General features: G+C 34.0%; 1 protein-coding gene across 1 annotated transcript in view; it reads left to right on the forward strand.

Moving 5' to 3' along the window:
• Nucleotides 1-5,792: 5,792 nt before the first annotated feature.
• Nucleotides 5,793-26,566, forward strand: part of LOC145266285 (neuroendocrine protein 7B2-like) — a 44,025-nt gene continuing 23,251 nt past the window's right edge. The window contains exons 1-3 of the mRNA XM_080121828.1: nucleotides 5,793-6,106; nucleotides 17,862-18,119; nucleotides 22,897-23,022. Coding sequence (XP_079977954.1) covers nucleotides 17,888-18,119; nucleotides 22,897-23,022 — 358 coding nt within the window. The 5' untranslated portion in view covers nucleotides 5,793-6,106; nucleotides 17,862-17,887. The remainder of the gene's footprint in view (nucleotides 6,107-17,861; nucleotides 18,120-22,896; nucleotides 23,023-26,566) is intronic.

Here is a 26,566-nt window from a genome sequence, read left to right on the forward strand (position 1 = left end):
CCATGCTAGTCTATGTATATATTTTTTAATTTTGGTTTAGTTTTTTATTATCTCCATATATAATATTTTGATTGCAGAAATTGCTCTCTGGATCAAAATAATGTAGGTTTGCAACAACAAATGCCTCAGACAAATTCAATATATCTACCCTGATAGCCATTATGTAGCTTACGACTACCATTTCTGCCACATTCACTCTGATAATAAAATGCTAAATTACATCCGATGAGCAACACCATCACAACTGCGACATCTATAGAGGAGAAGTTCCTATTTTTCTCTCTCAATATTTAGTGCTCTCACTGCTCTCAGTTGTCACCAGATCCAATTCTATATTTTTCAACTAGTGATTACACTCTCCGTAACTGGCCAAGATATACGTAGACATAACACATGCTTTCCTATTTCCGAATCTTGAATAATAACGGCTCTCTTTCTGATTGGCTGAGACCTGCAATTCTCATATTCTAGAATGAAACTAATTCTTAAATAAACGAACACTTCTAAAAGTTTACAAAAATGGGGTTGCTCTCCCCATGAGACACTAGCGCTAAATAAAAAAAAAAAGAAATGCAAACATTAACCACTCATAAACAGACAATTAAATACTGATAACCTGAAATGTGCACAAGTAAAAAACTATATACATACAATCTTCTCTGTCTTTGTACATCCGGAACACTAAACGAAATGTAGACACAGCAATAGTTTGGGAATGTAAGCATGTACAAAATACCGATATGGCACTATTCCCCTCCCCTTCCCAAATAAAAACCTGCCCTGGAGAAAAACATGTTGAGCTTTGCTTTTTTTTTGGTATTTACTATTCTGGTTGACGATTAGGTTTTTGTTTTTTTTCACCAATTACCTGATTACTGATGCTACAGTTTTAACATAAATTTCATTGCATACGGAAACACTTATTTGTTATATACTTGTGTTTTCACCAATTTTTGATTCTGTGGAGTATTTTATTTAATTTTCTTTTCCAGACTGATTCTTGAAAATGCACACACATTAATTTTTTTTTTTTTTGAGAAGGTGAGTAAATTTGTACATTAGGTCCACTTTTACAATTTTCTTTAGAATGACGACTTTTATAGGTTTTCAACTATGCTGATGAAGAAAATCTCATTCAAATTTTGCAGAGACAAGTACTTATAGAGATATAAAGAACTGTAATTCACTGACTACCAGGTTTGTACACACGTATGATAAACAAATCTACTTCTCTCCTACCAACACTGCCACCCTCCAATTTTTAAAAAATTTATTTTTAGCATTTGTGGGTGAGTATGCTGACAAGTATCACAGTTAAATTTCGAGGAATTATCCTCCTCCCTAAAGGGGGTTGTCTATTCCGAAAGCTGTTTTTTACATGGGGGTGTCTATTCCGAATACCGTTCTTAAGATGGGAGGTTGGTTGTGTCTATTCTGAAAGCTGTTCTTAACATGGGGAGTTTGGGATATCTATTCCAAATGTCGTTTTTCTTAACAATACTCAAAGAAGTGTAATGCAAAAGTCATAATTGTTTTGTTTTACATGTTAAAAAAGACAACATAAAACTGGAATTTAATTTAATACTATTGGTGGAAGAGTTGAAAAGAAGAGGAAGACTTGAACAACAAACGGGAATAGCTAGGACTGCTATCACTTATTTCAATCACTCTAAACAGTTCATATACAGTGAGAATCGCTGACTTCTAAAACTTCTGTTTCTACTTTCCATTATTCTTCTAATGGACTATTTTTCATAATTTTATTGATTCATACTGATTTACGCATTCCCTTAATTGCTTTCTTTATATTCAAACAGTACCTGCAGGTATCACCCAAACCAGCACTAATTGCCAGTGAAAGCCAGACTATTTCATTTCGGCTGCCAATGTCTGCAATTGTTCAGGGACAGCAGTGGCCATCAACAACAACGGTAGTTTACTTTTTGCGAAGTCGGGGACAGGCTCCCACCAGGCAAAACCAGTTAACAGGTCTTGCTAGTTTATTATATTTCCTAAATTTCTCTTATCCCAATTTTTCTTGGAAACTATCAGGACAATCTGGGTGACATTTATGATTAGGTGAAGTGAACTAAGTTTTATGGTATTTGCTCGATGCATAGGTAGGGATTAATAACCACAATATCACATTTACTTTAAAAGTTTGACATCAATCTAAGTCAATAGTTAGTTATTCTCGTTTTTAACAGGTTAAGAAATAATATATATATATATATATATATATATATATATATATATAAACTATTTCAACAAGATAGATTTTATTCATTTGACTTTACTTAATTCAAGTTTTTACACAACCTCAACATTATAAATGTCTGCCTGAATTGATGCATATTAAAGATTACTTTGTTTCAAATCATATTTTGTGACACGATTATCTTTTAAAGGTCACGTGTTAATGTTATTAAAATTTAAATTTTTCAAATTAACTCACATTCATTGAAAAATTAAAACTTCTTTTTTGTTTTTTTTAAATATCTGAAGTTGTAAATTTGTTCATACTACACCTAACCCCATCTCAAAGTATTTTGCTTTCAATTTTTGTGCATTTTTAAAACTTCAGATGATTATATATAAGAGTTTAAGAACTTGTGTATGTTTCCTGTAAACGAACATAGTTGGTAATTTTAAAGAATCATATTGGTCAACAGTTGACTGAATGTGATAACCCACCCACCTCCAAAAATATGCTGGAATATTTATGCGATTTTTTGGTTTTGATCTTTAGCCATTCCAGTTACTACCAATGACCTTAGCTATTCCAATTATTACCAGGTGTAAGGTGTATAATAGCTGCATAAGAAGCATGATATTGTATGGCAGTGATTGTTGAGCACACACCCAGACCTTACTTGCCCAAGTCCAGGAAAATGACAGGACAATGATTAGATGGATATTCAACAGAAAACCAGAAAAGATCCAGAGCATTAGGTCAGACACTCTATTTGAGATATTGGCCATCCAAAAATTTAATGTCCTAATAAATGCAAATCATGTTCATTAGTTCGGCCATGTTGAAAGAATCAAGGGGTATATCAGTACTTGCAGAGACTTAAGACTAGACAGCAAAACGGAAGGCAGATGTCCTAAGAAGACAGGCAAAACTGTAAACAGTGACAAATAGGTACAGTCAATTTCACAATTGTGATCACTGGAGACTTGGCATATAAGGAGCCAGAAAGAATCAAACTCTTGTCAAATGGAACACAGACAATAAAACTGGATAGTGAGTGAATGTTTTGCGGTAACTAAAATGATTTTGTTTTCTTATTTTTTATTTTTTTCAGTTTTACTGTGAAAATAAAATCTGTTTTTTTTTTTCTCAATGGATTTGAAATATGAAAGATTCATAATTTGACAAACAGTAAAGTTAGGGGGTGGGTTTCAAATTTTTTTTTTTTTTTTTTTTGTTCAAATAGTAATTAACAAATAGTAAAATTAATGTTTTTTGCTGTGTTTTTGTTTTATATGGATTTAAAATATAGTAGAAATTTATAAATTAACAAAATATAAACTTTTCTCAAAAACATATTAGAAATTTACACTTTATTCCCTTCCTACTTCCTCTCATCCTTCTAAAGGCATTATTATGAAAGTACCTATTTACAATGCCTCCCCACGGGACAGAGTTAGACACCAGGATTGTTTTTTAACATGGAGGAAAGGTACAAAAATTAAAAATTGTCTCAGTCGTGAAGGATTTCTCCTCTACTGAAAGAGAACAAGAAATGGAAGTGCAGCATCTGAAGAACAGATACTACACTTTGATCTTGGTATTATTATGAAAGTAGCACTCAAATAAGAACAGTAGTCTAAAGAATTTAAAGAATTGTGACATTTTGCTCTGCAGATAAGATGCTCTTAGAAATAGACTTTGTTTATGAAAGTTTGTTTAGCTTTTTCTACAGAGAAAGGAAGGATTGTCTAGCCGCTTCTGACAAAGAATGAGAACAGGATAGAATATATTGTAGTGACAAAATATAATTGGCAACTGAATCATCTTTTGGCGCTAAAATCTCTGGTAAAAAATCGGTAAACTTTGAGTGCACATATCAGTTTGGTGCAAATCGACTGTATCAAGGCACCCATTTATATTGAAAAAACTACAAGTAAACATAGCGTAAGATAAATTTGTAATTTAGAAAACAAGTACAACATTGAATTTTTAGAAATAAACATTTATTTTTTTTATAATCAAATTTTCGGTGATATAAGACATTCTTCAGGAATGTCTTTTTCTTCATTCTTCTCTGGGTCAAGTAGTCAACAGAAGAGTAAAATTTTTTAGGTTGTTTCAATGGTGATATTTTAGATGTTCAAGTTTTGAGGAGATCACGTGCTAGCAATATTGTATGTACAAACAAAATAAATCTGTCATGCAATTGCTATACTGCTCTTCCTACTCAAACTTTCTATTCACCTTGACCCTTAATGACTATTTTGTATGGTACCAGCTAAAGCTGGTTTGATTACATTGTGGTTTAAGAGGGGGGCAGTTTATGAAATTATTTTCAGTTTCAGTTCCCTCGAGTTTGCATGATGTTCCTTCTATGCTTATTTTTTTTTTTTTTTTTTTTTTTTTTTTTTCTGTTGCAACTTCCATGTGGCCGGTTAGTGTGTTTATACTTTATGGTGTTTTTTTTTTTTTTTTCAAATTTGAAGATTTTCTTCAAGATTTCACCTGTTTTCATCATTGCCGTCTCTTGCAAAGTTTCAGTCTTCCCTTTGATTCCAATTTCTCCGAGTCTTTTTTCCAAGTTTCTAAAGATTGTTCCTAGTGCTCCTACGATTAATGGTATTATATTTACTTCATGTTCAATATTCCTTTCAGTTCTCTGGCAAGTTTTGTGTATTTGCCGCGTCTTCCGTCTCCTAGATTTTTAATCTGTGAACTATGAGGACAGCAAAATCTACAAGATGACAGTTTTTTCTTCTTGCTGGCTATTGAATTGCTTGGATGAGTTCATCTATTTCTACCTTCATATTCCAGAGGATTGTGATCTTTGTTTTCCAGTACTGTCTCTGATTTGTGTCTGTACCATTTGTCTGTATGTTCAAAGTGCAGTCGTTTGAATAGTTCCTAGTATAGTGCTTTTCCCACACAGTCTGGTCTGTTTTTTATTATTACAACTAGTAGGCCGCCTGGTTTTGCCCGGTTGTAAAATACGCATGAAATATTATATTTTGATTAATGCAGAATTCTTATTTATTATAAACAGAGATACCGTATGTATTAAATGTAACGTTAAATTCCTTAAAAAAATTAATTGAAACTAAGACGTGTGCATACAAGTATTGTTTTGTCTAAACAGTTCACTTCTGTTTTTTTTTTAATTATTATTATTATTGTTATCCTCTTCATTCTGCTATACCTATAATTATTATTAGTAGTAGTAGTTGTAGTAGTATCCTTGCTCATCTTTCTGCAGCTATTATTATTGTTTCCCTTTCCTCATCCATCTCATCTTTCTACACTTATTATTATTATTATTCCACTCTTACCTCCCTTCATCCTTCTATAGTTCTTCTTTTTGTTATTATTATTATTATTATTATTATTATTATTATTTAGTAGTAGTAACAGTATCCTATTCTCTCCTTATTTTCTCCAATTACCATTATTCCCCTCTTACCTCGACTCAGCCAACTATAACTTTTATTATTGTTATTATTAGTAGTAGTATCTGACCCTCTCCTCATTTTCTAAAGCTATTATTATTATTATTATTATTATTATTATTATTATTACCTTCCTCTCATCCTCCTATTATTAATAGTAGTAGTAGTAGTATCCTTCCTCCCTTTCCTAATTTTCTATAGTTATTATTATTATTTCTCACCCTCTCCGTTCCCTTCTCATTCTCCTATAGCCATCATCATCATCATCATCATCGTCGTCGTCGTCATCCTTATTCTCCACAGCCCCCTCGCCTTCTTCCTATCGTTATTCTTCCTATCGTTGCCAAGTGCGAAGATTTTTGACGTCACACACACCTCTTCATCGATTGCTAGCATCCCACTCTGACCTCATTTACAACAGATTCTCCTGCCGAGCAGTAAAAGGAATATTTGCACACCGGAGCAGGTACGTCTTAAACTTGTAAATTGAGATTGAAATATTTGTAGTTTTCGATTTTATAACCAATCTTTTTTTGTTCCAATCGAAAATGCCTCTTTTTTAGCGAGCTATATTTTCCCCACGTTAAAAACCTACCATGTGTATAATTCTGCCAAACAAGTGCTGTCCAATTTCATTACTGCGCAGCTCGTCGCTTGTTTTTGATTCTTGACAAAATTAGTAGTTCTGCTGTTTCAAAACATGCGTGCGCACACACACACACATACATTCTAGTTTCACTTTCGCTTTCAAAGATGATCTCTGGTTATGCCGAATAATTGTACTTGGTCATGGTGGACAAATGTGACGTCATAAATTGCCACCAATGTTAAGCATAAAATAATGGCCTAAGCAAAAATGGCAGTAAAATACCTTTTAAATAAATTTATTTAAATCAAACACAACAACCTTTAAGATAGGGTTTTCTTTTGTAGATAAAAAGAATTTATTTTTTCATCTACAAAAAAGCTTTTCAACTTGTTTCATTAAGTTTATCATTTCATTCAAGTTTGTTATATAAAAATGGAAAATTTGTAATAATTTCCATTCGTTTGATTTGCAAATTTGTATTGGGGAGAAAATACAGAAATGAGATTAAAAAAAAAAATTTTCAGTAGCATTCTGTAGTATGAGATACGTTGAAAAAATACGAAAAAATGATTTAATATTTTCTGATAATAAATGAAAAAATACTTGTAATATATTATTTGTTACCACAAAACTACGAAACCAAATATAACATTACAATTGGGCGCCATAACAAAGTGCAGTTATTCAAGACAACCAATACCTAGTGTTCTACAAATCGCCATATGCCATAATGAATATCTAAATAAGTGCAAAAATTAAGACAATTTTTCGCACGAATGGTAAAGTCAAAACAGTCGATTTCAAATTGATTCTACTTTGCACACCATATTTTTTTATATACTGCTTATATATATATACGATAGCAGTCGCAATGTTCATTAATTTGCATATTGATATTGCAAAAGAACATTTTATTAATTAATTATTATTGTTTCTTTATAATTAAATGATTGTTTTCTTTTTAATGTAACATATAGTTTCAACAAAAAAATCAGTGTAGTTAACAGGCAAGAAATTGGAAACAAACAAAATATAAAACAAATAACTGTTACCAAACGCAAGAAAATTTACTTTCCTTTAGACCTGCATAGTTGTCGTTTTGACACTAAATGCTTAAAAGATAGTAAAACTTAAAAAGCAAAAACTCGTAAGCCCAGGAGTTGCTAGTTAGACGTAGGGTTAGTAGCAAAGTAAGTATTTTTTTTTTTTTTTTTTTTTTTTTTAGTAATTATACATTAACAACATAGGTATCTGCCATATTGGATTCTGAGTGTATTCCCAAAACAAAATATCGACGGAATATTTGTTATTTATTTTGTTTGTTTTTCTCGGTTGTTAACGAAACAAAATTTGAGATGAAACGAATACTAACCCTGATTTTGATTGGTGGCGGTGGTGTGGACAGTGGCGAACATAAAAAGTGCTACCACTTGGGACATTAATTCAAAATAATAAGATTTCATTCATAACATTGTTATACATTCGAAACAAAATCTTTTTCATTTACTCATATAGAATAAACATTAACATTTTGGTAATTTCCATACAAATTTATCTTTTAAAAGTAAATAGTAAAAAGAGGAAAAGAAAAAAGAAATCAATTTGTCTTTTCACTTAGGATTTAGAAATAAATCGCAACTTGTTGAAAAGCAAGGCAGTATCTCTAAGAAAAAAAATGAACATTTGGACGCATTTCATTCAGGAAATAAAACGACATTGCGAAACAATATGGAAAAAGATGTAGCATACGTAACTGTCGAGAAATCAAAAACAAACAAAATATTAAAATATAACTGTTATTTACTTTCTTATTTAACTGCCTGAGTTTAATTTTATAAAACTGTTTTTTTGTTTTTTTTTTAATTTCAATCTAAGATTTCGTTGTTGAATTTTGTTTTTGAATGCACTAGAATTCACTATGACTGACCATACGGTATTGCATTTGAATTTTCACCAAGAAACAATTATTTATACATCTTTGTGAAAGTAAAAATAAGGGCGTTTGCCAAGAATTTCCCACCCACCCACTTTCATGAAAAAAAAAAGATAGAAAAATCTGTATAATATACGGAAAGAAAATATTATACACAAAAAACAAGTCCTTAAAACTGATAGACGTATAAGCAGACATTTACAGCAAAACTGAGGGATTTTTATTAGTGAAATTAAGAATCGCATTTTATAGTGCGATGTCGATTGTTGCTACCTCCCCACGCGGCACATGGGTGGGTTTGTGAACAATCTGAATAAGCAATAGGTTTGTGAACAATCCATAAGCAATCGAGAAATCATGATGGTCACTGATGGTCAATATGCAAGTCTCCTAGAACTTTTTCTCACAACTTGCCCTAAGCTATGTTCATCTTCCATTCTATCACCACTGGGATCTTCTGATCACTCTGTTGTCTCAATAAAGATAAAAACGAAATGTAATAGGTCCTCAAACGTACCTCTCCATCGTACAATATATCGATACTCAGACTGACTGGGATAGCTTTCGTACATTTATATCAGATCTACCTCTGCATTCCCTGTTTAAAAAGAATGTATCCTCCATAGTATCAGGTCTGACTGAATGGCTACTTGTAGATATAGACTGCTTCATACCCTTCAAAAGTTTTCAGCAAAAAGCTAACAGCCAGCCATGGATCTTTCCAGAATGTGCAAGGTAATAGATATACTGAGACTAAAGCCACCTTCAGGACTGCCAGCAACCTCTGTAAAAGAGTAATAAACAATGCAAGAGAGATGTATGCTCAATCCATCAAGTTTAAAGTAGCTGAGCAGCAGCTTGGTTCCCACCAATTTTGGCAAATAACAAACAGGATCCTGAATAGAAGTGTGTGCTCTATCCCTACCATCATCAATTTGTCAAAAACTTTGCAGCTAATTCTACCCTATGTGATTAGGGCCCCCCCTCCGTATCCCTCCTGTGTCTGAAAACACGCTATGCAACATACAAATATCTGTGCATAACGTTGCTAAGCTAATCAAAAACTTTATTCTAGTAAAGCAACTGGCCCTCATGGCATTCCAATTATAGTGCTGAAAAAGTTTCAACAAGAACTAACTCCCATACTTACATAGCTGTTTAAGCGTTGTCTTAAAGAGAATTACTTCCCAACACCCTGAAAAACCTCATCAGTATGTCCTGTATTTGAGAATTCAGGTGATCAGTCATCTCCCTCTCAGTACTGAATAATAAGTCTCCTGTGCGTCATGAGTAAGTTGCTGGAATCTGTGCTAAATAGAGAAGTAGTCTACCACCTCAGCAAAAATAAACTCCTCAGTGACATGCAATATGGTTTCTGTTCTGCTAGATGTACAGCAGATGTGCTAACAGTTATATTTTATAGGATTAGCAAATCTCTCGATGGATGCTTCCTTTCTAGGGCAATTGCCCTTGACATATCAATGGCCTTTGATAGGGTTTGGCATAAAGGTCAACTCCACAAAATCTCCAGCTATGGTATAGCTGGAAGTATCTTTTCATTATTAAATCATTTCTCTCTGATAGGTTTATAAGAGTAGTGGTTGATGGGCAGAGATCAGAAGCTCACAGTATTAATGCTGGAGTCCCTCAGGGGTCAATCCTGGGCCCAACTTTCTTTCTGATCTACATCAATGATTTCTCAAATCACACCCTAAGAACACTACCATCTATGGCAACACTTCAAAGGCAGTAAACGACCAAGTTCTCTCTGATTCTCTTTCCTCTGATCTTGATCACATAGTGCAATGGGGAAAGATGTGGCTGGTTAATTTTGATGCATCTAAAACCAAGCTTCTGTCTTTCTATCATCAACACTTTGATACCTGTCTGGCATCAATCAAAAGGAATGACTCTTGTTTGGTCTGACCTTTACTCCTAATCTGAGATAGAACATATACATCAAATCCATTGCCAAAAATGCTGGAAAAATGGTGGGATCATTCTACCACTTAAGTAGATATCTCACTGCTGATGCAATTCTCTACCTCTATAAGAACCAAGTACATCCAAGGATGGAGTACTATTGACACATCTGAGTAGAAGCAGCTTATCATGCCTTGATAGAGTTCAAAGTAGACTTCGTAGCCTAGTGGGGGATGCCCTATTCTCTTCCCTGCAACCTCTTTCCCGCAGAAGAGATGTTGCAAGCCTGTCTCTGCTTTATCGCTATTTTCATGGGAAGTGCTCGTCTGAGTTCTAATCTATGGTTCCCCTCTGGCCTGATTTTCACGAAAAACACTTGTCTAGCTGAAACCACGATCAATAATTTCTCCCACTCTTTATCTGTACCTAAACCTAACGTAGATTCCATGAACAATGCTTTTTTCTTAGATCTGCACGCCTGTGGAACTCTGTTCTGTTTTCCTGCTTTCCAACTGACTGCAATATGGCTGTCTTCAAGTCCAATGTAAATAAATTTTTGATGAGTCATCCCCTTAAGTAATCCAATTTACCAAATTTCCACTACAAACGATTACTACAACATGTTCTCATTGACTACTGTACACTTATTAACTCTTATCCTCAAGTGGCCTCTGGGCTTTGATAACTGGTGACTCATTTGTAAAAAAAAAAGAAAAATCAGATATAAAGAATAAACAGTAGTTTCATCTTTAAGATATTTTATGCAAACGATTTTTCTTTGATTTCAAATAATTGTCATTGGTTGGTTAATTTGAGATATGCCAGACAAATCCTTGATTGTGATTAATGGCAGGCAGAAGATAGATGCATATGAGGCTTAGAAATGTAAATGTCACCAGGTGTGCAGAGTAAATGGCAGAGAGGCATTGTGTATATATTTGACCTTTCTTCTGTCAGTATGCATGAGTGCATACTTTTCCTTTGTCTCTAGTGGAAGTTAGACACAATGTCATGTGGGGTTTTGAAAAGAGAGCGCATTAAGTGATGTGCACTCTGGCTTATAACAAAAGGCCTGACCAGTCTAGTCAGCTTTAACAAATTTGAAAAATGAGCGGAAGAAATGAAAAAAATTTAAAACACACATCATCACCATTATAAATCATCATCATCATCATCATCAACATCATATTCGGTTAAATGCCAGTTTTACATGCTGGCATGCATTTTTTTTTTTTTTCTTTTACACAGGAATCACCACATTATCAAGGCCAAGAGGCCACTCAAGGATAAGGGTTAAAGAGTGTACAGTAGAAATTGGACAATATAGTAATCATTAGTAATGAAAATTCGGTAAATTTGATAACTTATATGGAACGGCTCATCAAGAACTTATTTACGTTAGACTTGAACACAACCATATTGTAGTCAGCCGGAAAGCAGGAAAACGGAAGACAGGCGTGCAGTTCTAAGAAAGAAGCTTTGTTCATGGAATCTACGTTTAGGTTTAGGCACAGATAAAGAGTGGGGGGAATTATTGATAGTGTTTTCAGCTAGACGAGTGTTTCTTGTGAAAGTTTGGCGAGGGGGGAACCATAGACTTAAGCTCAGTCGAACACTTTCCATGAAAGTAACGATACATCAGAGACAAACTCGCAACATCTTTTCTGTGAGATAGAGGTTGCAGGGAAGAGAAAAGGACATCTCCTACGAGGCTACGAAGTCTATTTTGAACTCTATCAAGGCAGGACAAGTCCTTTCTAGCAGCTCCTGTCCAGATGTGGCAACAGTATTCCATCCTTGGATGTACCTGGCTCTTATATAGATAGAGAATTGCATCAGCAGTGAGATATCTACTGGATCGATAGAAAGATCCCACCATTTCTCCAGCAGCCTTGGCAACAGATTTGATGTATGTGTTCCATTTAAGATCAGGAGTAATGGTCAAGCCCAGAAGCTTGTCAAAACTTGAGGCCTCCTGAAGACAAGAGCCATTCATTTCAATTGATGCCAGATGTGGATCAGAATGTTGATGATGTAAAGAGAGAAGCTTGGTTTTAGATGCATTAAAAGTAACTAGCCACTCCTTTCCCCATTGTACCACGTGCTCAAGATCAGAGGAGAGATAATCAGAGAGAACTTGGTCATTTACTGTCTTAGTGTGCTACCATAAATGGTAGTGTCATCAGCATAAATGTCTACAAATGATGTAAGGATGTGATTTGGAAGATCATTAATGTAGATCAGGAATAGAGTTGGGACCAGGATGTTCCTTGTTTCCTCCTTTTCCCCATACCCCTAAAAATCCTTCAAAACCTATCATGATATGCGTGCAGGGTTAAACGATAAAATTGCCGCCCTAAAAAAGACAACATGATTCCATTTTCGCTTGAGGAAAACCGTTTTTTTTTTTATTGCAGACCATCTACTAGTTGGCCAGTTGTGTACAAATCCCAAGAGCGATAGGAGGCTTCTATCATGTCTGAAAGTGGCACACTGTTCAATGGGCAAGATCGGAGATGTACCGCTGTATAACTCATGCTCTATACTGATTCAAATTATGATAACAGGACCATTGCCAGCACCCTCAAAATGCATTGCTGGATTGCCACGAAAACAGGGGCATGCCCAGGGTGATGAAAACAAAATTTCTGTCCATGGTTATGGTCTTTGGTGTGGTTTCCAGTTAGTACCACCTCATATCTTCAAAGTCAGCTTGAAAGTCAATACCAAAGTGTACCTGGATGTGTTGAAGAGTGTGATGATCCTCTCGTTCAATCAGGTAGCCACTGGCAGACCCTAGGTGTGGCAGCAGGACTCGATGCCAGCCCACGTCCAAAGAGATCTAGGTTTGGAAGGAGTGCTATGATTTTGTATCTTTCTTTCACTGCCCCTCACCTCCTTCTCCGACCTGAACCTGCTGGACTGTTTCATTTGGTCATACATCGAGAACATCACCAACATGACCTACCCTAACACCGAAGCCAGCCTGATTGCCGAGTATTCGCTGAGATCCTGCCGGCGCTTGTGGAAAAGACATGCTCCCAGTTCTTGACCAGTATCGAGGTGGTGATTGAAGCTGAAGGCGGCTACATTGAATGGATGTCAGTTCTACTACATAATCAAGTTACTTGAATTGATTTTTTCAATAAAAGTTTGAAAATAAAGCTGTAGTTTTGTTTTCTTTAGGGCGACACTTTTATCGTTCTACCCTGTATAGGTGATGCGTATATCTTTATCGTTATTTGATGGTTTAATTTTGCACCATAACAAAATGTAACCATATACAAAACAAATTCTATTTCTTCATCTCTCTCTCTCTCTCTCTCTCTCTCTCTTCCCATCTATATTTTTTTATTCTTTTTTTACTACCGAATTACTAATTATCAAAGCCAAAAGCTACTTGGGGATAATGAGACTAAAATCATTGTCTGCTGAAATATGAGGAAAACTAAAGGAGTTACTAGAATTAGTCAATGGTATGAACTTACTTCTCATGAAGAGGTTTTAAAAAGAATTTTTTGATAATGGATTTTGAAGATAACCAAGTTGTAATTAGTAGGGAAGCAGTCCCACTGATGTTTCACAAATGGGAATTTCTTGCAAAAAAGTTGGTCCATGAAAATTTTGCAAAATTACACACATCAAGAAGCAACGTTTTTTTTCAGCGTGGGAGCAAAACGAGTTCCCAAAAGTCTCCAGAGTCTCAGACATTGTTGGTTTGTTCCCTGTTGGCTGAGGTGTATGGTTCTGTATCCTGTGCAGTTCTAAGAGATTCACTTTCCCAGAATTTGTCTTCTCACTCTTTGAGAAGGGATTAATTTATTGTTTATCGCCAGAGGTGCTCTAACAGGGGATGTCAATGGAGCTTGCCAGGCATTTTTTCTAGGCCAGCGTGCTCTTCCTCTACAGAACTGATATTTTAATCCTATTTTCTCCTCACATCTTCTCGCTGTGGGAGGGAGATAAACCTTCTTTGGGCTTTAATGAACGGTGACTCGTTAGTAAAAATAGTTAAAAAAAGTAAAACGTAAAAACCTTAGGCCATATCTAACTTTTCTTTTATCCTATTTCTTTGTTTGAACAAAAATTCCTTTCAATTATCTTTTCAATAATGAAAAGAATGTATTGAAAGATGTTAATAGTTGCTTCAACGATTCACTTTCTTTCACTCTTTCTTTCAAATCCGTTTGTTACATTTTTTTTTTGTAATCAATTTCTACCATTTAAAATTCACCTGCTTTGAATGCCTCCCCGCCCCCCAAAAAAGAATTATTCAATTCGTCAATAAATATGGCAAAAAAAAAAATCAAATGCTTCCATTGACATTTAAGGAAATTGTGGTAGAAATTTACACAGGATAGAACACAATAGCTCAGCACCTGTCCAATTTGTTTTGAATCCCTGCAGCATTGACACATGCTACATCTCCTGGAGGTTCATTCCAAGGTTCAGACATCCTTACTGAGAAAGCATCTCTTTTCTGGTTCAATCAAAATTGGCAGTAAAATACTTTCTTGTGAAAGCAAATATCAACCGTCTCAGACCTTAAATAAAAAGTCAATGCTGTTTTTCTCCTTTAGGTGATCAGGATTGATAATAATAATTTATCCAGAAAAAATTTAATTACTGACGTAATTCTATGATTTATATATGAAGATTTAGTAACACGTCTGCATGAATAGCAAATGATGACTGGCAAAGCATATTTATAATAATTTTTGATGGAGATTGTACCTAATATAAATTATTAGACTTTTTAGCCCATTAAAAACAGGCAAACATTTTAGCCCAGTGACTTAAAAGAAGTGCATCATGCCAAATCGATGGTTGAATTTGTGCTTATTTTTGCCTTAAATACTAATCCCTATTAATCTTTATTAATCCCTAACTGTACATCGAATTGACATCATAATATTTAGTTTGTTGTACCTTATCATAACAAAGGTCTGTACGAAATTTCAGCCCGATCGGCTCAATAGTTCCTAAAAAAAACTTCTACACTAAATGTAATAAAATGGCGACTAATATCTATTAATCTGTGCATTTTAGTTCTTTGTGTAAGGAATCTGTATGCGTCATATTTATATTAAACATTATACAATTAAATTGTACTATATTATTGAAGATCCTTCTTAGGCAAGAGAAAAAACAGACACATATTATACTAAATTTGAATTAATCAACGTTTGTTTCCCTAAGGCTTTTTTCTTATTTTACTTACAGTAAATACAAGCTAAATTATTCCTTAGTTTGGGAATTGAGTTATGATTTTTAATCCATTTTAATTGTTCTAATTAGCCATAATTTGAAATTTACTAATCAATAATCACCAACTTTCACTGTTAGTTGTTTGAACTTTCTTCTTATTTTATACAGTATTTATCACGTTCGCTTCTACCTCTCTCTCTCTTTGTTTAAAACTCCAAAGCAATAAAACTAACTATGCAAAAGTCAATCATAAACAATAGGGAATATCATCACAAGTATTAATACTATTTAATTCATAGTGGGAGAGAAGAACAGAGAGAAAAAGAGGGAGAGAGATGTACTCGTCTTAGGACGGGTAAGATTAATTACCTAACCAAAACAGCTTTGCATCACTTTCATATCCCCTTATGAAGATTAAAAATCAAGATCTAATGATGATTACTTCAATTTTGATTCTAGAAAATGTTTAAGAATAAAAGCTTAAACTTAAGAGATTTTAAGAAGAAATTAAAATTCAATATAAATCTGTTATATATGAACTTTCAAACAGAGGGTTGTGTCTAATCCCCCCCCCCCCTCGTTCTCTCTCCAATCCTTTAAAATCATCCAAATAAAATGAAATTTATGGAATATTTATTAATTGATGTCTAATAACTACTATTAAATAAAAAATCAGAGGTATTTGAATTTTTATGAAGGGCTTCCACACCTATTTTGCTTCCTTTGAGTGAAACTGAATTAAATATAGCCCACATTACCACCTTTTATGCCTAGCAGCTGTGTTCGAAAATTCATAGTGATCGGTTTATTAGTTTAGGATAATATCATGTATATACAAACATATACACACCTAACTTTATATAAATACTAGAATGCCCGTCCTAGGATAAATAAAATTAATTCCCCGAACAAAACAATTTAGCGCCACTTTTATGTAGATTTAAGAAGCCATATAATGTTGCACAGTCTGACAAACTCAGCAAATCTGAACAAACCAAACTAATGCAGTGCCTGAAGATGATTGCCGGAATCAATCGAAAGTATACACAAAGAATGAAACTCAAGACCTAAGGAACTTACATATGTTAGTTTGACAAAAATAGTCAATGGACCATCCATTAATTTGAAAAAAAAAAAAAAAAACGACTTGTTAAGGAACACTCGATGTGGCTCAGGATTGAATAGGGACCCTTAATATGTAGCTTTTCACTGGGCATTTAGCATCATATTACTTTATTTGATTTTAGTTTATTATTATATTATATACTTTATTATATTTATTAGCATCATATTACTTTATTTGATTTTACTGTCTCCTCATCCCGCTCCAGCCATTAATATAATCAAAGAAGCTGAAATGTTCAAAAACTTTTAAATTAATAACTTATACATGTGGTTAAAATTTTTTTAAAATCGGATATACATATTTGAAGTTTTAAGGAGATTCTCTCCCGATGGGTTACTTAAAGATGAGGTCACATTGATATAGAGAGAAACATGTAGCGCCTACCCCAGAACTAAAATTTGACAGGGACTTTTTGATATGTCACCGTTTCCGGAGAGCCCTAAAAAAGAGAACAAAAAAAACTGTGGCGCAAAATTTGAGGTGTTTCTCTTCCTCTTTCTTTCCACTGGACTTCATGAGGTAAGACGTGCTTTTCACTGCTGCGGCCTTTTTTCGTACACGCCCGAACCAAAGACATTATGATAATTTCTTCTAAACGAAACAAAAAAAAATATATTTTCTTTATCTTTTTGCTCCACTTTTTACACGAAATGCATTCACAAAGAAAAACATTAATTTCTCTTTTCTCTTCTAATTATTTCACACTCAAAAGGAACATTTACCCAGTCCATAAGGATTTCTTTGTTTTCAATGGACACAAACATATGAGTCTAACGGAACGCCGAGAAATGTTAAATAAATTTAGACTTCCTTTAATGTATCAAGTCTGAATATTTATTTTTATTAATTTTTCTAAAAAATTATTTTAAAGGAATTGTTTGTCATTTTGTCTGGCGACCAGTTCGCTTCAAACATAAATGTTTGGAACCACTTCCATTGTCTTCCGTGCCAAACACAAACTGGGCAGAGAAATACTATTCCTATATCAATACTTTAATCTTGGTAACATTTATTTTCAGACTTTTACTTTCCGTAGCTTCTCCCTTTTTCTTTCTCTTCTTCCTCTGTCTTCATTCTCTTACACTTCTCACACACGAGCTGGTTATCATCTCTCAACTTACAAGTAATTCCACTGTGCTTTTTTTTTTTGTGTGTGTGTGTGTGTGTGTGTGTGTGTGTGTGTGTGTGTCCAATACTTAATAAGTATCATAAGAGATTGAATTGCATTCGATTCCTTCTCCTTGAATTAAAGTAAGGAAACTTTCCTCTTTCTGAGAGTTTTCCAACACTACAATAATCAACCATCACTTTGATCTTGGTAAAATTCACTCTCAGACTTTTACTTTTCGTCCTTGTATTTAAATCAATCACATATACTCTTTTAATTTTAATGATGGCTGAGTTTTAATGTATTTTCTTTTTTCATTTTCTTTTTTCTTCAGTAAAAATTGACTGCAGCAGCATCATAATGGTTCAATTACATTTGGCAGTATTATTGTATTTCTTTGCGGCTTTTTGCCCAATAACTCCTATCGAATCAAACTCTAATGCGGTTCTTGATCGGATAATCCATTCCTATTTGAATTCACGATCTGCATCCGACGTCGGCCTCACATACAGAGATCTGTTGGTCTCAGCTAACCAGCGCGATGAAGAATACCTGCCTGAAAACACTCTCTGGGGTTACCAGTACATTTCAGGTAAGTCAATATGCTAATAGACATGTCTGCATTCTTCTCTATATCATATGGTTTGTGATTAATTCTGAAAACCATTTTAAACGAAAATACAATGAAAAGAATAAGAAACTGCAGTTAATGAAAAAAGAAAAGAAAACCGTAAGACAAAGAACGACTCCCGGACAACATCGAATTACAGATTATTGATGATAGAAAATGAGTCGAAATAAACAATAGCTAACTCTATCCGAGAATTACAGAAGTAGGAGGCATTAAATAAAGTGTGGTCTCTCTTCCCACCATACACCCACACCCGCCCCAACTTGCCCCCTCTCCCTCTCTTTTCTTTTATGGAACATTAGTATTTTAGTATTATCAGATTAAAAATAAACACCGGAAAGATAAATGCAGAGTATTTGAACATTAAAGGAAAAACACAACAAATTACGTTTATATAAAAATCTTGTGTTTAGCAAAGCTGCATGAACTTTTTTTTTTTTAAATTTTCATTTAGGTTTTATTTTGATTTACTTAAACGAAGCCTATAAGAAGCTACCGTGATTATGGACAAGATTTATAGGGGAATTCTGCGTGAGGAGATGACCACATTACATTTAAATTCTTGAATGGTGAAATACTTTTAAACATGCACAGAGATGCAATATTGTGGTGATAGGACAGGAGTTAGAGTTTGGTAGACAGTGTGGATCTATTTGGTTAGAGATTCTTTTCTGCACCCTGCATCTGAGAGGGAGAGACTAGTGGTTGGTGCACCAGCCCAGATTTAGCAACGATGCTCCATTCATAGACGGATGGTGGATTTATAGAAATATAGAATACTGGCAGATGTAAGAAGTTTTTTTTTAGCCCAATAGAGGAAGACCACATTTGCAGCAGACTTGGCAGTATCTTCTATGTATTCAATCTAATCCATGTTACTTGTGAATTTTAAGCCGAGGAGTTTGAACGTTGTACTCTTAGGAATAGTTTTATCAACTATAACAATTGGTGGTTGGAAAGGTTTCTTACTCTTCTTGTCTGTCCTTATCCACTTGCCTTCTCACAAGGGCAGAGTTAGACACATGGTCTGCATTTTTTTCTTCAAATATTTATTCATAGAGTTTGTTTTTTATTCATTTACTAGGAAAGTTATGTTGCTGATTAGTTTCATGTTATTCTTGTAGTAGATTCTATTTTTTTTTTTTTTACTCTTTTTCATCTCAAACAAAACATATTGCTACTTGGACATAAGGTGTCTACTATTTGAGATTATATCTAACAGGGGATTGTGGGGAGTTCAGTAGCAAGATACTTTCTGGTATCTAGAGACCTCAGCAGTGAAGGGGTGGGATTTTGCTACTTGTCGGGTTAGTTGGGAGTATTATGTTGAACGGGCACAAGTGCTATTAATTTATCAGAGCACATTCCATTGAAGTACTTGTAAAACAGGCAGCAGGATGCAACATTGCAACGATGGAATAGGGATGTGACCTTGATAGATGCTACCACTCCAAGCCAGAGTGAACCTGGAAGCAGTGGTAACTAAGGGGCAGCTCAACACTTCCCAAAGTTCTCAAATTGGGAGTTCACTACTGGGTGCAATTTTAATGTCATTCCCAGAACATACTCTATTTTTAGCATTTATTATTGGTAAATTGCTGCTGAAATTACTGGACGGTTTAGACAGGATAACCAGATTAGGTGCAAGAAGTATAAGACAATGGAAATGTGTGAAAACTTAGATGTCGGCAAATTATATCTGGATGGCAGAACTATTGAGGTTGTCAAGAAGTTTTGCTACATTAGTGATATTATGGGAGCACAGGGGGGAGCAAGTGCTAATATTATTGCAAGAGTTAGGAGTGGATAGAATAAGTTCAGGGAACTTCTTACATTATTAACCAGTAGGACATTATCAGTGTTGACTAAGGGAAGAGGCTATCAGACATGTGTATGCAGTGTGATGATGTATGGAAGTGAACATTGACTAGTGTAGGTTGAGGACGTGCTGCATGGAAAAAAATGATATGATAAATAAAGACAGGCTTCATTCTAATAACCTTAGAGGAAGATTAAATCTAGAGAGTATAGTGATATGTATGCGTAACAGTAAACTTTGATGGTTGGGTCACATTGAAATAATAGATGAGAATTATTGGGTCAGTAGATGTAGAAGAGTTGAGGATGCTTGTGCAAATGTAGCAGTAGCATCCACACTTTGCGGTTTGCTAGTTCGAATATTTTTATTTAAAAACTCAAGGCTGATTGTTGCAGACATTTAACTTCCCTTCTGGCTTGTCCAATCAGAGGTTATTTCCCAGGCGAGCTGAGCACATGACAAATTTTATATAAAAGTTAACATAGCAACTTTTTCTTTCTTGGTCAGCACATGATACTGACAACTCTCTTCCTTTTTGGTCTTGGTGTTGACAACACACTTCACATGACTTGTGCCAACCCCAAACTCCTCTCTTGGGATGCAACAGAATTTGCCCAAGTCTTTGGCCCAGGATTCGACAAGAAAACAAAAGATCCTTTATGGTTACCACCAGACCATAATTTCAATACACATATATGAACTATTTTCTCTTTCAACAAGACTGTTTAATATGTTTTCTCCTGTCATACACATGGACTCATTCTATGACAATTCTCTACTCTTACTAATAATTAATAAAGTTGTTCTTTAAATGTTATTAATAAAGTTGTTCTTTAAATGTTAGAATGAGACTTTGTCGTTTCTATTTTACACAAGTAAGTCCGGTTGTGAAGTCTGGTAGTTAAATAAAATAAAATGACAAGAAAACTTTATGAAATACTAGTTATTGAAAAATACTTTTTCAAGTAGATAAATAAAATTCTGGTTGATTGAAACCTAGATCAGACATATTTCCTGCATACTTTCTCTTCTCTCAGTCAAATATCTTTCATTCGCAACCATCCTGTTATACACATGCATTGCAAACATGCAGCACACTAAACATGCAACTACTTAGTGCATATTTACCAATGAAGATGAGCGGAGTTTTGTCACAAGTTGAGGTTACATCATCTCAAGGCTTTACAGACACCGAGTTTTGGGAGTGGAAATTTTTATTTGGCTAGAAATTAATTTTATAATTATTTTATTTTTGACTGGAAGAATGTGTGGAGCCTGGCTGCGCACCAATGTTTTTAAATATTTTGTATTGGCAATCGATGAATTAACATCTGGTTGGGAATGTATTTTTATTTACTAGTATACACAAGTGTAATAATGCGTTGGAGACACCTTGTACCTTACTTTGCTGCAGGTGCATATGAAGGCAAATGTCAAACTCAGCATGGAGAGTAATCAATCTAAAAGAGTAGAAATCTGTTACAAAACTGAAATAAAATGATAGTAGTAGCCATCGTAGGAAAGATGATGTAACTATGAGAACAGTGACAAAAGAAGGCTTTAGAATAACTAAGCAAAACTTTAAGCAAAACATGATAGAGAACAGACGAGAAGACTTTAGTACAAGAAACCATTTGTCAATCATAAATGTGTTGAGACCTGGCCGGAAATATATTAGTTTGGAAGTTAATTATTTTTAAGCCAATGTATGTTAATATGGGAAATAGACGTTAAATTATCGATGATGATGATGATGATGATGATGATGATGATGATGATGGCAATAATTTTTTTAAAACTGATTTTCATCTCAAACAAGGGACACTACCACTTGGATGCAAGTGCTACTATTTAAGATTAAATCTATAGGAACTATATAGGGAGTTGAACAGGGAGATGTCTGTTAGCATTACACTTGAACTTCTGCATGTCAGTACTGTCAGGGAAGCAGGGAACCGGAAAGGAACTTCAAAGTCTAGCAGTTCGAGGGAAGAAACTATTAGAGTATAAGTTTTGCGGTATCTAGAGATCCCTACAGTGTAGAGTGGGACTTTGCTGTTTGTCAAGGTAGTCGTGAATATGTACATCAAGGGGGTACAAGTTTTTCCAGTTCATCAGAGCACATTCTGTTAAAATATTTGTAAAACAGGCATAGGAATGCAACATTTCGACAGTGGGGAGGGGGTTAGAGTTTAGTTGATAATACAGAACCTATTAAGTTGGAGACTTTTCTTTAGATTTTGTCAAAGACCAAGACATTAGTGGCAGATACACCAGTCCAAATGTGGCAACAATATTCCATACATGGACGAATGGTTTCTTCATAGAGACATACAATACTTTTAGGTGTGAGTAATTCTCTAACATAATAAAAAGAGGCCACCTTCTTCACAGCAGCATTTGCAATGTCCTCAATATATTTGTTCCAACTCATGTTGTATGTGAATGTTAGGCCGGGTAGTTTGAATGAAAAGTTTTTATGTAGTGTATTATTAGTCATGGCAATTAGTGATTGAGAAGTTTTTTGTAATCGTTGAAGGAAAGAAGTTTAATCTTGGATGCATTAAATGTTACCATCCATTTCTATCCTCATTCCATCACAGACTGAAGGTCTTCCTCTAAATTTCAGCTATTAACTTGGATATGTGTTCATTGTTTTTTTTTCTAATCGTATCTGTTATAGAATATAGTGTCATCATTAAATTTACCCATCTTTGGAGACTATTTTACTAGGTAGGTCATTTGATGATAATGATGATCAAGATCATGAATACGATGACAATGGTGATAATGATAACGATGATTGGTGTTTCATAAAATTGTCCCCATGTTGACTCTTTCAAATATATCTTTTTTTCGATGTTAATAATGAACTGTTCGCATTTCGCTTAATTTGGATTAAAAAATATATATTTTCAGGTGGATCTGGCGAGCAACATCTCACCCCAGAAGGTGTCGCAAAAACAACCCAACAAGAAGTGAAGTCTGATAGTAAATTACCCGCCTACTGCAATCCTCCTAATCCATGCCCAATTGGATACACTGGTAGGATTCGAAATTATTTACTCTAATCAGTGTTATTATTGTAATTGAAACAAAAAAATTCTTTATATTTCATTTTTTTAATATTTTTTTATCTTTTTATTTTTACTGGAAATGGAGTTGTGGCGACTTAATCACAAAGTGATTTATATGAATACTAAAAGACAAATGGCTTTAATTGCTATCTTTTTTCTTTCTCTATTTTGTTGGAATTCATTTTTCTTCTCACTCCCCAAAGCAAGGAAATTTTCACAGGAACATGTGATATCAAAATATTTTCCAACCAATGAAAATCGTTTCAAGCCTCAAAAGTAACACATCTATGTGAAAATAATATGATAGTGCAGGTTAGAAACTCCTATAAATCGAGGAGACAAACAGCGAAAAACATGTCAAAGAATTCTCAAGCCTGTCACAGTAACAAAGGACTCCAAAACATTTGCTGAACATCACACTTCATGCCTGCCATGGAGGAGGTTAAAAGAACTCAATGACTCACATATTCAGCCTTCATCAACTCATGCACATTTATCCATGCAGTAACCAGAGCAAGGTAAACCAACGCACATACATATGCAATGCCACACTGCCAAACACTCATATATGTATATTACACATACATATTATTCACTATGAACATATTGACTTGTGACTACTATTCACCTAACTTTCTTTACCTAAACACATGTTTTTACTATGAACATATTTATTACTGAAAGTAACTTTTATATTCTTGTCTTTTGTATAAAAATATTTTGTTACAAAGTTCTTCATTTTTGCATTAATAAAACTCTATTTATGTTGTAGATAGCACTTGCTCCCTAATGACCCTTTTATTCTTTCAATGTTTAATTTATTGTCCATTTTATATGCATACATGCCTGCATATATATCTATCCTTTCGTTTTATTCCTTCACTAAAATATAACATTTATACTCAATTCACATTAAATGTTGGTGTGGTTTTTAGCCATACACAAAGACGTGATTGTCATTCAAGATGGTCTCTAACAAAGCCATTTACTACACCACAGGGCATCTTACCGGTTGCCAGACATTTACCCACTATTTCAGAGAGACTCAAACCAAACGATCTTTTTAAGATTCTAACTGCCCATTTGAACACAATTATTTGTATCTTTTTTGCACTTGGTTCCCCGGGTATATTTGTCAGATAGTCTTTGAAATGCTTTGGCATGAGCCTGATGTTTCTATGATTACTGGAATAATGGAGATCTTTCTAAAATTCCAGTTTCTTTTCATGTTATACATAACACAGTGTCATGAGTGTAGGTTGCTATGTTTACTTTGTACACTTTATATATATGAAATAAAATGGAGGTGAAAGGACCTGAATACTGAACGTTTCACCCAATTTATGCAGGCTTTTTCAAGAGGGATGGTCATTGATGAGAGAGTCGGAAAATTTAGGGCTATATATAATGATGGGGGAGAGCAGCATGTTTTCCTTATGTAAATTAGATGTCTATATACATATATACATTTTATGAGAGAAAATAAATTAGAGTAAACTAGTGTAGTGGATTACGTCTAAAAGTTAAAATATCGTAGAGATTTAAAAGATTGCATCTGGAAATATAACCGTGATAGATTAAGTAAATAAAATGAAACGAGATTACGAAGGGAGTTTTTAAAAATTAGAGATAATTGAATTGGGATAAAATAGTGTAGTAACTGTAGATGGCGTCTAAAAATAAGAATAGGAGGTGATAAAATGTTCTCTAAAAATAGACAGTGATAAAATAAAATACAGTAAATAAGTAAAATAAAAATAATAAAATGAAGTGAAATTACGAAGGGATTTTTTTTTTAATATATATATATTTCGAGTTTAACCCGTGTCTAAATTGTTCTCTTTAATAATTATTTTCGACAGATAGGGAGCAATGTGGAAAAAACCTTTTCTTTGTTTAATTATATTGCTGGAATGGGAGATTATAGCTGACTCAATTAAACATTGTGTGGATCTGTTATGTATGTTTTTAAGGAAAGTTGCTTTGTTAAAATTAAAATGGTGGTCGTTCTCCATGATGTGACAAAATATGGCGTTGAGTGTATTGTTGTTTTTTACATCTCTTTTGTGTTCATATATTCTTTATTTAAATTACGTTGAGTTTCTCCTACGTATATTCTTCCAAAGGCAGGGTATGGAATATATTCCGGCTTTGGTGTTAGGTAATAGTCATAATTTTACGTGTTAGATCCCTAATTGTTAAAGAATTTAGTTTTGTTATTTGAATGTCCGTCTTATTTAGGTTCTTATAGATTGTGTCGTTGTTTTTATTAGTTGGTAATGTTAATTGTCTGTCATGTGTCTGGTTATTTATGGAATTGTCTCGGTTTTGGTTATGGTAAATTTTTAGTGCTTTCCTTTTTGTATTTGTCAAAAAATGTTGAGGGTATTGTAAGTTCATGAATGTACGTTCGATATATTCAAATTCTTCCTTGATGCATTCTTCACTGCATATTCTCAGGGCCCTCCTATATCTTGTGTGTAGGCAACAGTTTTTCATTTAAACAAAAGTTGTTAAAAAAACAAAGTTTGATGTTTCTGAATTTTTGAGATGAGGATTATATATTCGTATTATTTGATTTCATTGGACCACTGTTCTCATCATGAGTGTGATTTTTACAACATTTCGGTCGATGTAACCTCTGACCTTCTTCTGGTATATCTTGTAAAACTCGAAATGTTTCTGTCAAACTCGGGAATTTAGATGGAATTTCGAATAGAACCCTTTATTTACTTCATGGGGGTAACATGCTTTTGTTCCATCAGCTATGACTGAAAAAAGGTCCTAAGCAATTGTATTTATTGGTCACCCACACTGAGAATTGAATCTTCAATCTTCAGGAGAATATCACTTTTAAAATTGATTTTTCCAAGTAAATTGTGGACCCGTGACACAGTGGTTAAAGTATTTTGAAAAATCAATTGTAAAAGTGATATTCTTCTGAAGGTTGAAGGTTCAATTCTCAGTGTGGGTGACCAAAAAATACAATTGCGAATTAATTAAGAACTCTATCCAGTCATGGCTGATGGAACAAGAGCATGGTACCCTCATGAAAAAAAATAAAGGGTTCCATTTGAAATTCCATCCAAATTCCCTTGATGAAGGTCAGAGGTTACATCGACCGAAACGTTGTGAAAATCACACTCAAGATGAGAAAAGTAGTCCAATTAATTAAAATAAAGTGAACAGAGAGTTTCTGTTTAATTATACCTTTTTTAGGGAACAACATTCCATATTTCCTTCATCAAAAACACTTATTTGCAAACAATTGTTTCTGCCCATTTTTTATATATCTAAATGTATAAATGTGAACTTTTTTTTATATTTATCACTTCCATATTATCATTAAAATAGATGAATATTAATTAAATCAATAATACAACATATCATTTTGACATTTTGTATACATGGCATGCCTAATTTGCAGAACTATTTTTTAAACAGCTTATAATAAGTTAATGTTTTATGAAGATTTTTTCTCCGCAATAGAAGCATTGTTTAAATTCAAAATG

The sequence above is a fragment of the Euprymna scolopes genome, chromosome 41 (assembly GCF_053919585.1).
Source record: "Euprymna scolopes isolate OS-2025 chromosome 41, ASM5391958v1, whole genome shotgun sequence".
Classification (NCBI taxonomy): Eukaryota; Metazoa; Mollusca; class Cephalopoda; order Sepiida; family Sepiolidae; genus Euprymna; species Euprymna scolopes.